The sequence below is a fragment of the Babylonia areolata genome, chromosome 2 (genome assembly GCF_041734735.1).
Source record: "Babylonia areolata isolate BAREFJ2019XMU chromosome 2, ASM4173473v1, whole genome shotgun sequence".
Lineage (NCBI taxonomy): Eukaryota > Metazoa > Mollusca > Gastropoda > Neogastropoda > Buccinidae > Babylonia > Babylonia areolata.
The window spans coordinates 53,739,217-53,756,379 of record NC_134877.1 but is presented as its reverse complement, the minus strand read 5'-3'; the positions used below and the strand labels follow the sequence as shown (position 1 = coordinate 53,756,379).

At 37.7% G+C, this 17,163-nt stretch overlaps 1 protein-coding gene across 5 annotated transcripts in view; it reads left to right on the top strand.

Moving 5' to 3' along the window:
- Positions 1-3,481: 3,481 nt before the first annotated feature.
- LOC143275055 (protein regulator of cytokinesis 1-like) overlaps positions 3,482-17,163 on the top strand; it is a 30,283-nt gene continuing 16,601 nt past the window's right edge. For 4 of the 5 annotated variants that reach the window (XM_076579143.1, XM_076579134.1, XM_076579128.1 and 1 more), the window contains exons 1-10: positions 3,482-3,597; positions 6,570-6,828; positions 7,241-7,474; positions 9,395-9,565; positions 10,357-10,654; positions 11,202-11,338; positions 11,999-12,097; positions 12,807-12,953; positions 13,402-13,524; positions 16,836-16,934. In XM_076579143.1, coding sequence (XP_076435258.1) covers positions 3,584-3,597; positions 6,570-6,828; positions 7,241-7,474; positions 9,395-9,565; positions 10,357-10,654; positions 11,202-11,338; positions 11,999-12,097; positions 12,807-12,953; positions 13,402-13,524; positions 16,836-16,934 — 1,581 coding nt within the window. In that variant the 5' untranslated portion in view covers positions 3,482-3,583. The remainder of the gene's footprint in view (positions 3,598-6,569; positions 6,829-7,240; positions 7,475-9,394; positions 9,566-10,356; positions 10,655-11,201; positions 11,339-11,998; positions 12,098-12,806; positions 12,954-13,401; positions 13,525-16,835; positions 16,935-17,163) is intronic. The other variant, XM_076579150.1, reaches the window with a different exon arrangement.

Sequence of the window (17,163 nt, the reverse complement as noted above, 5' to 3'; positions counted from 1 at the left end):
GATAATCCTTGATGTGATAATCCTTGAAATACTGCATTATGTTAGGTAATGCATTGTGTAGATTTTTAAACAACTGTTTATAATGTTTATGTCAACATTTTTTAGTAAAATTTAATAAAAAAAATAAACATCTTCTGCACAGAACTTTTGCTGGTTTTTTAGCAACTGTTTATATTGTTTATGTCAAAATTTTTGTGTAAAATGTAATAAAAATAAACATCTTCTGCACAGAACTTTTGCATTGTTTGGTTGTTTGACATTTGGTTTGTTTGCATACATGTGTAGATGTATGTGTGCATGTACATGTGCATGTATGTATAACATAGTACAGATATTTTATATGCTGTCTCTGATACACCTCGCTGATGTAGCTTGATGTAAAAGTGGGAAATGTATAGCTGTAATTAAAAGACTAGCTCTAATTAAAAGTCTGCCAGAAAAGGTGACTCAGTCCTGAAGTGGCGACCACCCTGGAGGCGCGGGTTTGAACCTGCTGAGGACCAGGGGAAAAAAAAAAGGCGGCAATACAAGGGCATCCAGGAGTCATGACCTGGGTGCGGCCCAGCCCCCTTAGAGAGTATGGAGTTAAGGGCCGAAACACTTGACTGAGGCGGGCTTCTTCTCTGAAGACCTTGTACTGTCTAGCTCTCCATAGACTTTCTTATCACTACAAAAATTCTGCTTTTTAACACTTAATCAAATGCATACACAGGAGGACTTAAAAGTGAACTCTGCATTCAAAACTTCACAGGTGTGGACAAAAATGGCCAAACCCATAAACTGGGCAGTATCCATGCCACTAATTACACATTCATCTCTGCTCTGTTACAACCTTGCTCTTGAAGTTCAAACACTAGATAGGCATACTTACTTACATATATACTGCCCATATGCACTCTGTCATGTCAGTCAGCAATGAAAAATTTAGAGGCCTGTCACACACAGTAGTATTGGTTTCTTTTGTTGCTGTTTTCATAACAAGGTTGTTGTTTCATCATACATGACTTGGTTGTTAGCCCTGCACCCTATTCCTTACCAGGAGGACCAGGTGATCACACTCCGTCTAGCCTCTAACCTTCAGCCTGTCTGGCTTGGGTGGCCCTACTGGAGCATGAGCTCCACCCCCCACCCTGGCAAGGTGGCAATGCTTTGGGTACCTGTTTTCAGGTGGTCAAAGACAGGGAGATATACATACAGACCTTACATATGTACTGATCATCATTTCCTTCTGCTGTATTCAAACTTTGCTCTTGAAGTTCAAATACTAAAAGCTCGGGCAAATCTACCATATAAAATATACACTGATTGATGCTTCTGTCAGCAGACTTTGATGGAGATTATAAATGGAATCAAAAATTATCATCTCTGTCAAGAAATGTTGTGTAATGATCATGTCACAGTCAAATGTAAAAGGATGGAGGTACTTGATCAGCGCCTTCATCATTGACAGAGCTTGATGAGAACATGCAGTGACACATATGTAGCCTTTGTTAAAGGAATGCATTTCTGCACATTTCAAGTCAAATATGTATACAGAGGAAATACTTATATATATTTATACATATATATATTAATCAACCCACCACACAAACAGCTTGACATGGCCAAAAGAACATTTGCTACTATACCAGCTGTTATAGGCTCCAAACATACTTCAGAGGAGAATACATACTCGACACTGAAGCAAAACATGCTCTTCTAAAGTTTACAGATATGGACGACAGTTGCCTATCCCATAAACTGCATTGTTACAGCGCCTGCTTTAGAAGCAGTCTAGGCTGCACCAACACATATGTATGTGCATGTTTACATATTCATCTATGTACAATATTATTTCCTAAGTTTAAGGATTACTGATCTCTGGTTTAACAAGTTGAAGGAGAAGCTGCACAAAAAATGAATGTTATTAACTTATGGCAAGTGAGAGACTGGGACACGCACAAGTGAGTTTTAAGGGCTGACTTATTTGGAAACAAATCGGTAGTCTGACGTTAGTAGTAGTAGTAGTAGTATAGGGACTGGCAGTCATCTGCCTAGACCTCTCGGCCTTTTTATGTCTCCATCGAATCTTCATCTTCACTTCTTCCATTTTCTTTTATTCATTTATTTTCATCTTTTGTTTGTTGTTGTTAGGCGGTGTACACAAGTACACTTCTGCAAGACACTTTGTTTTATTCATCATAGTCAAAAAAATTTTCTTTTAAGATGGTGTTGTTGTCAAGGAGATTTTTGAACGTGTTAGTATTTTGTGCAAATTTAACTTCGATTGGTAGTGCATTCCATGTTTGTGCAATTCGGTTAGCCAATGAATTTTTTCTAATGTTGGTGTTGCAGTGTTCTAAACAAATTTTCTTTACTGAGTTCCTTGTACTAACATAGTCATACATTCTAAAGATATGTCTTGCATTTACATCATTTATGTTATTCTTTTTTCCCTATATGCATTACTTTACACTTTGAAACATTAAAATAAAGGTTCCATTTGTCAGACCATTCTTGAAGTGTATATTAATCAGTTTGTAATGTGTGATTGTTGTGTGCATCACCGTAAATTTTAGTGTCATCTGCAAAAAGTTTACACATACTTTGTATACAACCAGGGAGGTCGTTTATATATATTGTGAAAAGTACTGGTCCAAGAACACTGCCCTGTGGAATACTACTGATTACGTTTGCACAAGTTGACCTTTCTTTTCCTATCTTAATTGTGTTCTACCAGTTAAGAAGATTCTTGTCCATTCAGTAAGTTACCAGTAATACCATACGAGGCTAATTTTAACAACAGTCTTTTGTGTGGGGCAGAATCGAATGCTTTTTTGAAGTCTAAATAAATTATGTCAATAGATTTACCGCTATCTGTCATTTTAGTCAGATCTTCTATTACTTCTAATAGTTGCTTTATACATGATCTATTCTGTCTAAAGCCATGCTGACATTCTCCATAAAGGTTATTTATTTTCATATGCAAAATCATTGCATCTCTAATAAAAGATTCTAAAATCTTACACACTATACATGTCAGGCTCAATGGTCTATAATTACCTGGTTCTTGTTTTGACCCTTTTTTGTAAATAGCTGTTGTGAGGAAGATATATCACTGCATGGAACCAGGAACCATTTTGCAAGAGAGAGAGGGGGGGGGGGGGATAGAGAGAGTTTTGCACTGTATTAAACACTCTCACACAATTGCTGCCTCTTGGTGGACGAGTAAGTGAGAGGTACAGCCCACCACATCAGTGATTACACATAACTTATGAGCATCTATGTGAGCAGCTTACTTCTGAAAGGAATAATTACAACTGTGTCGCTTTATTGTGGTGCGACATATTACAACAAACTTTTTATTTGTGATCTGCTGTCGTTGCATGCTTTTCCGCTCGTTCATCGACCAACTTTCGTTTCTGTGTTTATGAGTCATCAAGCGGAAGCTAATATGGAATGACGGGATATAAACCCTTCAAAATCAACCAATGAGCAGCGAGTTGGTAGCGCCTCGTTTAAATGGAGTGCATGTTATGAATCTGCTAAAAAATGTGATCAGTGAAGTTTGATGATACTTTGAAGATTCCTACATTTGTTTGCAATGTCGTCCTCAAGGTAAAAGTGTAGCGTACTGTCCACATACTTAGTGTCTTATTCTGATTGGAACATATGTCAGCTTTAACCTTGCAATTCAGATGATAGTGACAGTCACGGCAGATTTGCCAGATTCCGTGAAATTTTCGTTACAAAATTTCTGATTATGAATCTGAATTTACTTACAGCTCCAAGTGCTGCTGATCACAGCTATATAACGGGAAGAACCGGGATGTTTGTTTCAGTCTTTGATCAGACGTTGATCATAACTACACCCAATGACCGAAACCAATGACCTCAACTGACAATCCACTGACCCAAAATCAGTGTCATTCTTTCCAAGGACAGCTGTCGACTTGAAGTTGTTGAACAGCCTGAGATAAGATTGTTTTGAGACCAGGATTGTTTTGAGACCAGGTTGACTCCAGCTCTGTCCACATCACTTTCCCCTAAGTTTATTTTATTTTATTTTATTTTTTTTTGTCATACTATTGATTAACTGGTTCAGCAATATGAATACTAAAGAGTAAAAGTAACATTGAAACTTCACAGTGTTAACAATTTAAAAAATCTGAATGATAGTGATCCCAAAATGCAACAGAGTTTTCAGGTACAGGTGCAGGTGCAATATTTGGGGCAGAAATTAAGCCTTGTGGCCTTTCCATGCCACTTGGTATCATGGTTTGGTTTTACTTTTAGGGTTTGCATTTGCATGTCTAAAAGTTATTCATCAAAGTCATATTTCTGCACTAATGATCTAGAATCACTGTCAAGAAGATTTTTTAAATGTTTGATATTTTTAGCTGATTTCATTATATTTAACAGTGCATTCCAACCTTTAAGTTTAACAACTGTGATGCTCAGCTATCAAAGATGATATGTGGATATGAGTCCTGCAGAACTGGGTATAAAGGTTATTATTTGAGTTTCTGGTTATGTCAGACTTGTTAGCTGAGAAAAAAGTATTAAGGTCAATATCGTCAATTTTGTTAGTGATCTTGAAGACCTGAATCATCTTTCCTCAAAAGCTCCTGTATTTTAATGAATGTAGATTTAACTGTGTCAACCGGCTGATGAGTAGGATCTTGATGAGTAGGATTTTATTTTCATTGATGATAAAAGGAAATTAGAGTTGGTATGCAAAGCAAACAATTAAGAAATTATTATTATGCAACAAGAAAGAGCATGAACACTAAAAGGTCCTCAAGGTAAAAAAACAACAACAAAAAACAACACAAAACAAAAACAAAACAAAAAAACAACAACAAAAAAACCCAGCCCATGGCTACTACTACCAGTACCACTTATTTGGTACTACTACTATGAATCATTGATTGAATGAAAAAGTTCCTCATGGAGTTCACCAGGAAGAAACTTTTTCAGTTATTGGCTTATTGTCAGGAATAACTTCAATAAGTTCCCATATGTGGATGACCAGGGCATCTGATAACACATGCTGTGTCCCTGACACTATGAAAATGGAAAGATGCTTAGCATATTCATTGAGTTGGCCCTTGGCAGTTGGGATGTTCTGAAAGTTTTGAAAAATGAACACATAAAAAAGTATAAATAGTGTTAGAGCTTCAGTCTGCATTTGTATGTGTGTAGCAATACATTTACAGATCAGATTTAATTAGAATGTGCAGTATTTGAATGAACGTCTGAAGGTGGTCTGAGGAAAAGCCCTCTAAAAATATGTCAGAGTCCTTGGGACCCCAAGATTTTTGACTTACCTGAAGTCTTGGGTGACCTTTTAAATTCTGTTTACACAGACGTGCATGTGTGCATCCAGGGCTAGTGAAAAAAAAAGTATTTACAATTGTGTATCTCATTACCCTGGTATATATTAAAAAAAAAAAAAAAAAAAAAAAGTTCGCTTGCATTGTTATAGCAGTGCCACACAGATGCGCGCGCGCGTGCACACACACACGCACACGCACACACACACACACACACACACGTTCATTTAGACTAGAGCATTAGCACAGTGTTAAAAAAAAAAAAAAAAAACGCCTAAAAATGCAATATGTGTTCCGTGGTGGATTGATTTTTCTGATGTATAGATCTATTAGTTTTGCTCATGATCGATACAATGCGTTCATGGTTGTCTTTTGTTATAACCTGGACATTGGTTGCTACCTAATCTGTAATCATGAAAACATGTATTTTTTTGTAACATACTATTTGAAGTTCAGATAAACATAGACTAGAGATTAATGTCCTGTGTCTGTCAGTATCATGGTTCATTACACAGTTTTTCAAGTCATGATATTACATTTTCTGGTAGAATAAAAAAAAAAATCAAGGTGTTCTCACAGTCGCAGATTGAAGTGGAGATTCATATGATTAAGTGAAACAATGGAAATATCCGACTTATAGTCAGAAAATTGCTGACAAGTGTGAGGAACTTCAGACTAATTTCACTAAGTGAGTAATTCACAAGTAATCTTGAAATTAGTTTCATTTACTTAAGATTTTAGTGATATTTTCTTAGGTTGGACTGAGGACATTGGTTGCACTTGCAGTGGTGATGTACATAAAAAGTATATTCAGTAGTACTATAAATGCATGAATTCAGCAATGTGATAGACTATTGTTTGAGTAAATCAGTAAGTGATCGCATTTCACCTTCATAGGCTATGTCTGCATCATTAGATGACAACAAATGAGTTTGGCAAGCACCACAACATATTCACTTGTCAGTTGTCACACATGCATTGAAGCAAACACCTGCACATGTGCGCGCACACATACACACACTCACTGTCACTTACAGTGAGAAAGAAGTTGTAAGAGAAAAAACACAGATACCAGAGTAGATAATCTTAAGACCAGAACGGATGAAGGAAAACAGCTATCAAATCATGAAATTTTAGTCTCAGATCAAGAAAAAATAATACCTGAGCTAAGCAAGATTATAAATGCCATTGTCAGTCCTTTTCATTGTCAAATAATAGTGATTTAATTAACAATCTGCTCTGGTGTGATGACAGCAAAAAGAAGGTGAAGGAAGAGGTGACGAGGAGGCTGGAGGTGACCCTAGAGAAGTTGTACCGCATCTGGAATGAGATTGGCATTGATGAGGGCCAGGTGGCCAACAGGGCCGGCACAGTGTCCATCCATTTGTGTAACCTGATGGATGAGATGGTCAGCGAAGAGGAGCAGCTCCATGAGCAGATGGCCATCAATATTCAGCGCTTCGTTGATGAGCTTTCCACTCTGTGTCTGGAGCTGGCTGTTTCTGTCCCAAAGGTTGGAATTTTTTTGTTTGGTTTTTGATGCATTATCTTGAGTGTATGTCAGATGTAAGGCTAGATGTTTGTAAATAATTTTATATTGTTATATATGAATACATATACATGTGTTAATCATTTTAATGTCTTTAAAGAGATTGTTTTTTCTTTAAATGCATGTTTATGTGTTTCTATATTACCTGTAAATGACTGTCAGATTGACTTCTTCTTCCTCGTTTGCCACAAGAGTTTAAAGGCAATTAAAATTAAAGGAGATAGAAATTATGTACATCCCAAGAATAAAAGTTTTACCAGTACAGTGCTTGAAATTTTTTCTCTTGCATTCGGATCTTTATCAAATTTGATAGAGAAGTTATTCATAAGTGCAATGAAGATATCAACTGATAGAATATATCCATTTTTCGTGGCAGGTGAGTGAGCAGCTATCAATGGTGCAGAGAGAGAAGGAGCTGAGGACAAAACTAGAAAACCTGAACAGAGAGAAGCAGGAGCGCCTGAAGAAGCTGAAACAGCTCCTGGACCAGGACCAGGCCCTGTGTCAGGCATTGTGCAGCACCCCCTTTTATGTCTCCAGCGTCAGTGTGCCCACACGGGAGCAGCTACAAGAGCTGGAGTCTCACATCAAAACCTTGGAATTGGAAAAGGTGCTGTATCTCTGGGCAGTCTGGACTTCATGAGGGATTCAGGGGATGATTAATATTGTTGGTCACTTGTAGTCAAGTACGGTATTGGTTGTGCTTAGAAAAGTTAACTCGTGAATTTGCATAAAATCAAAGAGCATGAGCAGTAGTATTTCAGCCAGTCATGTTCCGTCAGCTTATTTGTGTACAAGCCGCAGATAGACTCTTGAGTTGTATGCTGTGTTTATAGTGTGTTTATGCTGTGACTGTGAGTCAGTCACATACTGTATACAGCATCCTGGCAAAGCAAATTAAAGTATGATGTCAGTTGTTGCTGTCAGAACTGTAGATGAAATTCATGAATACATTGTAAACAAGAAAGGCACGGCCTTCAACTTCAAGACTCACTTGTGAAATACACTTTAAGGAGGGAAAAAAGAAGATAATAATAATGAAACCTACAAAAATCAGTTTGTTGAAATGTGTTCTGTATTTGTTGCTATAATTATATAAAGCTTCACGTTAAAAATCCATGCAGATTTAAACTGAGGATGTTCAAATCGAGAATGAGTGGTTTTATCCACTGCGCTGACGCGGCTTTGACAATGACATTCAAAAATGATTATTTAAGCATGTTTTAGTGGAATAAATCGACAATGGCAATCAAAGTGCTGACACTGTTTAAATCATGTTATTTTGGTATATCTCAGGCATTTAAGAAGTCCATCCCATTGCTTCAAACACCTGTATATGTGTCAGTTTTAAATAGATCTGCAGAGATCCATGTTCAACAAGCTCTTTACACTCACTGTGAGAAACTACAACACCATCCATTCATTTTCTCTTTTCTGTTCATTCTAGTTACTTCAGTTCAGTATCCACTGTAAAACATTCATATGCAGTAAATGAGTCAATAATTATTGAAGAAATTCTTTCAGTTTGGCAATAAAGGAGACATTGCCATCTCGTCAGGCTTTGCAACATGTTTTGTCAAGATCTGCACAGACCAGTGTAGACAAGGTTGACATTACTCTATGAAACGGTCAATTCAAGTTTTCTTTATGCTCATTCTCTGATTCTGTTGAATACAGTGTCCACTTTAGAATATTCATATGCAGTAAACACGTCAATAATGTTATGTTAGTGTCACTGTATGTGTTCTGTCCAGAACTTGTATTTCTTTGCTTTTAATTGCGAACAAGAAAAACGAGGTCATGTCGTCTTCTGAACACATACTGCCTGCATTTGGGCAGCTGCAAAGGGTTAACAGTGTTTTTGGAATCCAGATCGAGCATCAACAAAATGAACTGTTATTTATTCGGAAATACGGCTAAATTCGGGAGACGTTGAACCTATTATTGGTATGACTGTGAAGATTTTTTGTCCTACTATGTTTAAACCAAATTTGGTATTGGTAGACAAAGTATTTCCTGAGAAAATGGCGGTGTAAAAGTTTACCACGGACACACACACACACACACACACACACACACACACACACACACACACACACACACACACACACACACACACACACACACACACACACACAGGCAACAGAACACCGGGTTACTTATAACATAGACTCACTTTGTTTACACAAGTGAGTCAAAAAAAAAAAAAAAAAATCAGACAACATTTTTTCGCTTGAAAGAAAAAGGCTGCATACAAAGCACACTAGCAAATACATAAATGTGGATTATGTGATCATGGTAGAAAAACATTTACCTCAGATCTTACAAGGGTTGAGATGGTTGCTGTATTAATGCTGAAAAGATCTAGAAATTTTGCTTTAATGATGATTTTATATCATTGGCAAAAGAAAATGAAATAGTGTACTGATGTGTGAGTCTGTATATTTTTTTGTTATTAAGTGTGTGTTGTGTGCTTTTTTTATGTTCACTCTGAATTTAGTGTTTGTAATGTTTTATTTTGATTTTGCAGGAAAAACGTTACAGAGAATTCCTGTCAACAAAACAGAAGGTTGTGGCATTGTGCAATGGGATGGATTATGATCCAGATACTTCCTTTGAACGGGATCTTATCTGCGAGGACGATGATGCCTTCCAACTTTCTGCAGAAAACATGGAATCACTGAAATCAGTGCTGCATGACGTAGGATATTTTTCTTTTATTTTGTTGATCTTTTAATTGATTGCGTCTGTGTACTTAACATTATGTGAAAATGAATTATCTTGGATGGAAAAATAGTTTTATGATTTAGTGTTACGTGTTTTGGTAATGCTTTATGTGAAAGTATTTTGAATTGTATTTGGATTATGTTAACCAAAGCCATTAATTTTCAATCTGCTAAAGTTCATTTAGTAATTACAGAGGAAGCTCTTTTCCCATACTTCGTCTGCATTTGTGGGCTGCAACTCCCATATTCACTCATATGTATGAGTGGAATTTTACATGTTTGACCTTTTTTACCCTGCCATGTGGCAGCCATACTCCGTTGTTGGGGGTGTGCATGCTGTGTGTGTTCTTATTTCTATTACCCACCAAATGGTGACATAAATTACAGGATTTTTGATGTGCATATTTGACCTCTTCATGTGGAAGGGGATTCAGGCATTTGTAGGTCTGCACATGTTGACCTGGGAGACAGGAACCGTTTACGGATTCTGGAAGCATGAAAATGAAGCTTTGTTCAACTGATTAAATCAACAAATCTCCATCAATTTTCGCCATTCTACTTTATAGTGAATCACCCTGTTTTTTTTTTGTTTTGTTTTTTTGTTGTTGTTTTTTTACAGCAGTGGTCTCACGTAGTGCTGGTCCAGGGGAGTTGTAGCAGCCATGCAGTTGTGGGCTAGAACAAGTTACAGGTTTAAAGAAATTGTTTTGTAATGTACTTTTATAAAATATATTTTTGATTACTCTTGGTTTTGTTTGCTGGTCAGCTGGAAAGGAAGAATCGGGAACTGAAACAACAAGTGGAAGACCTGTGGGTGCGTATCCATGCTCTCTGGGACAGACTGGAGCTGCCACAGCCTGAAAGGACAGAGTTCGAATCCCGCCATGCTGGTCACAAGCACAGCGTTCTGTCTGGTCTCCGTGATGAGATTCTCCGGTGTGAACAGCTGAAGTTTGAGAACTTGCAGCGCTTCATTGAAGGTGCTCGCCGGGAGTTAGTGGACTGCTGGAACCAGTGCTACTTCAGCAAGGAACAGCGTGATGCTTTCGTTCACTACCTTGATGGTGAGCTTTCATCTGGCAGTTTTTTCCCCCACATATTCCTTTCATATCACAATATGATTATAATTTCTATCAGTCTCAGACCCTCTTGCTCACTGTTTCTCTGTCTCTGCCTTCCTTTCATTGTCTGTTTCTCTTATTCTGTGTCTGTCTGTCTTTTTTTTTTTTTCAAACTCATACCTCATGCCTCTTGCTCAGTAGGATGGGGAAAGAAAACATTGGCAATTTTTTTTTTTTCACATAGGACATTAACATGTTCACAAAATATAGGTAAAGATTTTTATTTTCAAATCTGAATCATTAAAACAATAAAAGAGATAATGAATTTGACCAGATCATCATTATATTGTACTGACAGTCAGTTTTAAAAGTTTGTTGATAAATTATTAAATGCCCTAGCAATCAATGGCACTGGAAAAAAGAACAATGGATTGAACTGTTTTAACTTTTAAGGTCCTGGTTGATTCATACTGCACAAATAAGGCTCAAGTTTGGCCTCTGCATATTACACTCCTTGATTTTTTTATTGCTGTTTTCTTTGTTTCTGCAGAAACTTACACTGAGGAGTTACTTGAGGTGCACGAACAAGAACTCCAGAAAATGCGTGATTACTACAAGACACATGAACATGTTCTCAGTCTTATGGCAAGACGGGACAAGTTGTGGAAAGAAATGTTGGAGTTTGAGGTTAGATAACCATGGATAAAGCTTTTCCATTTTTGTCCCTTGTGCAACTGTGAGAGTGAAGTCAGCGTGAGGCAGGATTTTACTTCAGTCATGAAATGAGGAATCTCTGTCTTGTTTTTAAGCAATGGTTGTTTCTGGATCAGTAAGACCATATTAGGGAATAGTTCATTTCACTGCTTAGATAGATAGGAGAAGTTTATCCCATTATATTCTGTCTCCTCTGTTTGTTTTCCTCCAGTCTGTCTGTCATTCTGTATGTGTCTGTATACTCAAATTGGTAGGTTGTTTCCACCTTCAAATTTGGATAAATCAAATGGAATACTACACAGGTCTTCTGCTGTCTACAATGTTCAGATTTTAGGGGTCTAGATAATCAAATCTCTAACACTGTTCTGATCTTATCAGTGTCTGTACACATCTGTTGAAGAGTTGTGAAACTCCATAGATTGGCGGCGTGGTCTACCTTTAGTTGATACTCAGTCTACTATCATCTGATTTGTATTTAAACATGCTATCACAGTGTTATATTTTGGACAGTATAATTATGCATGCAAGAGTTGTGCCATGTTTAAGAATTTTCTTGGTTTCAAAGCAATTTTGAATGTAGTGAAGTAATGAAGGATGTTTAATAATGAAGGATCTTTGTCTTCATCTTTACAGAAAAACGCCAGTGATCCCAATCGATTCTTCAATGACAGGGGAGGAAAGTTGCTGAGGGAGGAAAAGGCTCGCAAAAAGCTTATGAAAGATTTACCAAAGGTTTGTTGAATGCCGTTACATGTTGCTGTGTGACTCATCTCCCCCTCCTCCTTAAATAAAGTTAAGCTTCTGTCAGACAATATCAAAAACAAAACTAATAACAAAAAAGTGGGATTTATTTCAGCTCTAGTCGGCTGCTTTCCAGAGCTGAGTGTACCTTGGGTTCAGATGGGAAGATTAGGGTCACACTGTTAAATGTCATTCACTTTATGTGTGTGTCTTAAAGAGTTCATCAAGTTTTCTGACCAAGATTGTGGAAGTCTATTTCTTTAATCTAGTTTACTGTGGAAAAGGAGCTGACAGGACAGCCCTTCCTCTTATTAGAATGGATCTGCATAACATCATATCATAATGTTGGAAGAAAAATGTCCAGGCTTGTGGGTGTGGGAATGGAGAGCCGTTTTTTGTCAGCAATTTTATGGAATTCTATATTCTGCGTAATGAAATGAGAGATGTATTGTACAAGTCTAATGAGATCTTTTTCTTTTCTTTTATTAACAGATTACTTTATTTGTTTATCTTTTGTTTCGATACTGACATTTATTTTTGATAAAAATATATAATTATTAGGTGTACATATTAGCATATGGTGTGTCATGTTTTATTACTTTTATTGAGAATGTGCTGTGCATGCTTGCAGAATGTTGTGTTCCTTTAATGCCTTCAGTGTGGGATTCCAATGTGGGACATGTAATGTTGTACTGCTCAGGTTGAGGAAGAGGTCCGGCTGCAGATAGAATGCTGGGAAAAGGAGCAGGGCAAGACTTTCCTGGTGGAAGGTGTGCCATTTGTGCAGTACATTAACACCCAGTGGGCCGTCTTCAAAGAGCAGAAAGAACATGAAAAAGTGGAAAGGGTATGAATTACTAAAAAAAACCCATTAAATACATACATTTCAGGTAGTTTTTTCATGCTGTTGTCTGAGGTCAGGCTGATGGAAAATCTGGAATGTTGCAGCTTATTATATTTTTACAAAGTTGTGAAGGCAATGCAGCATTTACAAACTGCAACACGAAAACCCAGTCTCACCCTTGAGAGTGAAAAAATAATGCATTTTCCCAAAGTGTAAAGAGTTGAAAAGTTCTTTTTGTGTTTTGCCAGTCTTTACAGTTCAAAATATTGGGCTTCATTTTCGTGCAACACACTGCCTGAAAAAAAATACATTGAATTTGAACGCTGATGCAAATATTTTAAAAGCATTGAAAATGTTGAAGTAATTGGTGTTAATTGTGCAGATATTTGTAGATATGGCCCGTGTCAAGCAGTTAGATGTATTGATTTCTGACACTTACCCTGTTTTGCAGCAAAAGAACAAAGTGAAACAGATGGAGGAAGAGATGATTTTTGGCAGCAAGCCAACAGCAACCACACCAGCCAAACGACGTTTTATGAACACCCCAACAAGAACGCCACTTAAAGCTCGCAAGGTAGTTTGCACAACTTCAACTTTTTTTCTTTTTTTTTCTTTTTTTTAAAGAATTTTAAGAAACAGTTTTTATGCATACTGTTCAAATTCTGTATCATTTTGTACATAAAGTGAACTAGCATGCACTCCATTGACACAGACTCACATGCTCTAAAAAATAAAAATAAATGTCCTCAACCCCCATGTCACATCACCCCACACCCACACCCCTACAACAGTACAAGCTTTTCAAACATGTGCTACAGTATCAACATGCATGTACTTATTACATTGAATATTTTGGAATGTTTGTAATTGTATCCTTTATGTTTACAGTTATTCATTTATTTATATGGACATAACATTTGTAGGCAAGGAAGAGCGCTTGTGGGTGCTTATATATACTAAGGCTTCTGTACTCCCCTCCCTGCTTTACTGTATTATTAAAACAAATTGCTGTAAACACCTAGGTTCTGGGAGAAAGCTCATCATCTATACGGAAGGTGAAGTATATAAATTCTATTTGTTATTTTCAATGATAATAATTTTATTTATTTTGAAATATATTTTTTAATCTATTTATTTTCATCTTTCTTTTCGTTCACTACCTCACAAGGTTCTCTCCCTCTTATATTTGATTACCAGTACTAATCATAAATGTCATTTTTGTTCTGTGTGTTTTGATATGACTTGGTGCTCCTTAACTCACTCCGGATGAATAGTTTTCCCCCTTGTTTTTCCCTACAGATGACCCATTTGTTAGGGTTAGGAAAAAAATCACAAAAAATACAAAACATAAAGTAAAACTCATTGGTTTTTTGGTTGTTTGTTTTTTTGTTTTTGCTGCCCCATCATCTGCACCATTTCAGTGACATTACTCCCATGCCGCTCATTTAGATTCCTCCATACACGGCCACACCCGGGTTCGTCCGTCATAGTTCCAGCGTCGGCAGTCTGCAGAGAACCATCGATGTTAGGCTGCCAGGAGGCCACACACCAGAGGAGACCCTGCACTGCTGCTGGGTCACTTTGGTGCTGTTCAGTGGTGCCTGTTCTGATTCAACGTACTTAGGACACCACCTACTAAGCCCCCTAATAACAACAATAATGGCTTAGTCGCAGAGCCAAACTGAGTGAGCGTCCCTCCCAGTATGGAGACCGCCATCGCGTCCCTCAAACAACAGTCCCCCATGAATCTGCCGACACTGAAGACACTGACAGGACTTACCCCAAGCACAGAAGTGGAGGGGTATCAAAATTGAGGTCACCATGAGAGCAGGGCATGAAAGGCCACAGACTTTGAGACTGTTTTGTTTATATTGATGATGATGAAGGAAGAGGAGGATGACGATGACAGTGTTGCTATGGAGGTCCATTTTGGTTTGGGACTGCGTGACAAGGCTGTACTCTACGCTTCCTGTCATAATGATATCCTGGCGTTAACCAGGCCCGAGAGATAGACACTTGCAGTGTTGGTCAGGTAATTAGAGCAACACACCCAAATACGCATCCTTGAAGTGGATGACACTCGACTGTGTGGTCCCAGTCTCCCCATTTAAGCCCACAGCACACTCAGCTCTGGGTAGGAGCCAGCCACAGGCCGAAAAAACCCACCTCCGCTGGGATTCAAACCCGCGTCCTCCCAGCCATCAGTCTGCGACGCTAACCACTTAGCTGGTGAATGAAACTCAGTGTACTTGACCCACTGACCCCACTCCTCATGTCGTGTGAACGCCCACCACCCTCCCTCTTCACTGCTCTCAGAAGCTGAGTCACTATCAGTAAGTTCTTGCTGGTTGCTTTCTTCACTACAGATACTTTATTCAACATCTTCTTCATCCTCGTCAATATCGAAACTTTCAGTTTGAAGCTTTTCAATCACTTCAGCAGCCACTGTCATGATCTAGTTTGCTCCAAAAATTTCTACTTGTATCGCCTGCGACGCCATTTTTGATTCGTATGCTGATTAGCTTGTCGTGTGGGGTCCTGAACTTGCTGGCTCGCTGTGGAGTTTGTTGTTACCGAATCTAATGAAGAAACTTTCCATTCAACCCTTTACATGTTCGCAGTGCCCGGTGTGACTGCAGTTGTTATGATACCCCATGAGGAAAACGTGGAAAAAATTTTATTTGTCAAAACCGCTATAACGTTCCGTCGTCCAGAACGCTATCTTGCATCAGGAACACTATATTGTTCCATAGTCCAGAGTGAGTTAAGTTTGTACTCAGAGGCAGAATGGTGCTGTTGGTTGAAAGAGAATGGAAAGAGTAGTCAAAGAGAAAAATGTAATAATATGTAATTACAGTGACTAACCAACATAATAAAGGAAGAAAATTGATGACGTGTAATGTTTGTTGCTTTGAAATATTATGTTGATGCCCTGGTCAAGCACGAAGACCATCACACTTTCAGAGGGTACTGCTTCATGTCTTTGATGCAGGCATGTCTGCAAAACATCCATCATGAATTTCATTTTGTGCATTCTGTAGGGTTGCATATTTTTTGTGTGGAGCCTGTTGAAAGAACATGTATAAAGTGCATGTTAATCCGCAGTTTCAAGCACTTTATATTTCAATCATTATTTTTTTCTTCACTTGTTCAGTTGTTGACAGTGTTGTATGCATGCCCTGTATGTCCTTCAGATTCGGTCTTAAGTACACTGTTTTAATGCTACTTTATTTTATGTTTTATTCATCTTTTTTTTTTCTTTCTCAGTTTAGGAAAATATATATTATTTCAAATTATTTACTGTGCAATCTGTTGCGCATGAAATTGTATGAAAGTAATTCATTAGCAACACTATGTATCAGTTGGTATCACACACCAGACATCTCTGATTCATTTGGTACTAATTAAAGCTATCGACAGGTTTATTAAAAGCATAATTACTTGTAATTTCATTTTTTTAGAGTTCTCTTTCTTCCTTCATATCTATCCAGTATCTCCTCTTCATTCTTCTCACACTCCCTTTGTGGATTGTGTTTATGCCTGGTTGAAAAAAAAACTTTTGATAAACTTCATCGAAAGTCATTTCATGTCACCCTTTATTTAAGAACGCTAGAGAGAGACTAAATATATATACAGACTGAAAAAGATATAACTATAAGGAGAGATGTAAAAGCAGAATTTAGGATCTTTACCTAAAAAAATGTTTGTTTATTCATTTGAGCCTCCCAAGTTCTCCCCCTTTTCTAACATTTTTATGCCGTTTTAATTACTTACTTTCAACTTTTTATTAATGAATTGTTGAATATTTAACACTCACCTTTTTTTTTTAGAAATCATCACCTTCATCATTCATGGCTTTGTTTGCATGTGCTGTTGCTTCCTAAGTTGAACGAAACTCCTAGAACACCATCCTCCATTAGCCGCATTCAGCATTCCTCAGTGTTCCACTCCCCCTACGGCAGACCACCTCTGTCGACCACCAAGGTGAGATAATTAGGTTGCCTTCTGTTAGGCAGGGCAGCCCTGACAGTGACCCTGCCATTGTGTGTTCTCCATTGTACCTTTTTTTGCTTGTGTTGGGTGGTGTTTACCTTGTGATGGTGGTTGCCTTTTTACCATGTTTATTTTTATATTAAAGTAAAGGATGAAAGGGTTGACTCAGGAGATGTATTGAAGCTGTGTGGCTGGGTAAGAACCCTTCAACATCTTTTAA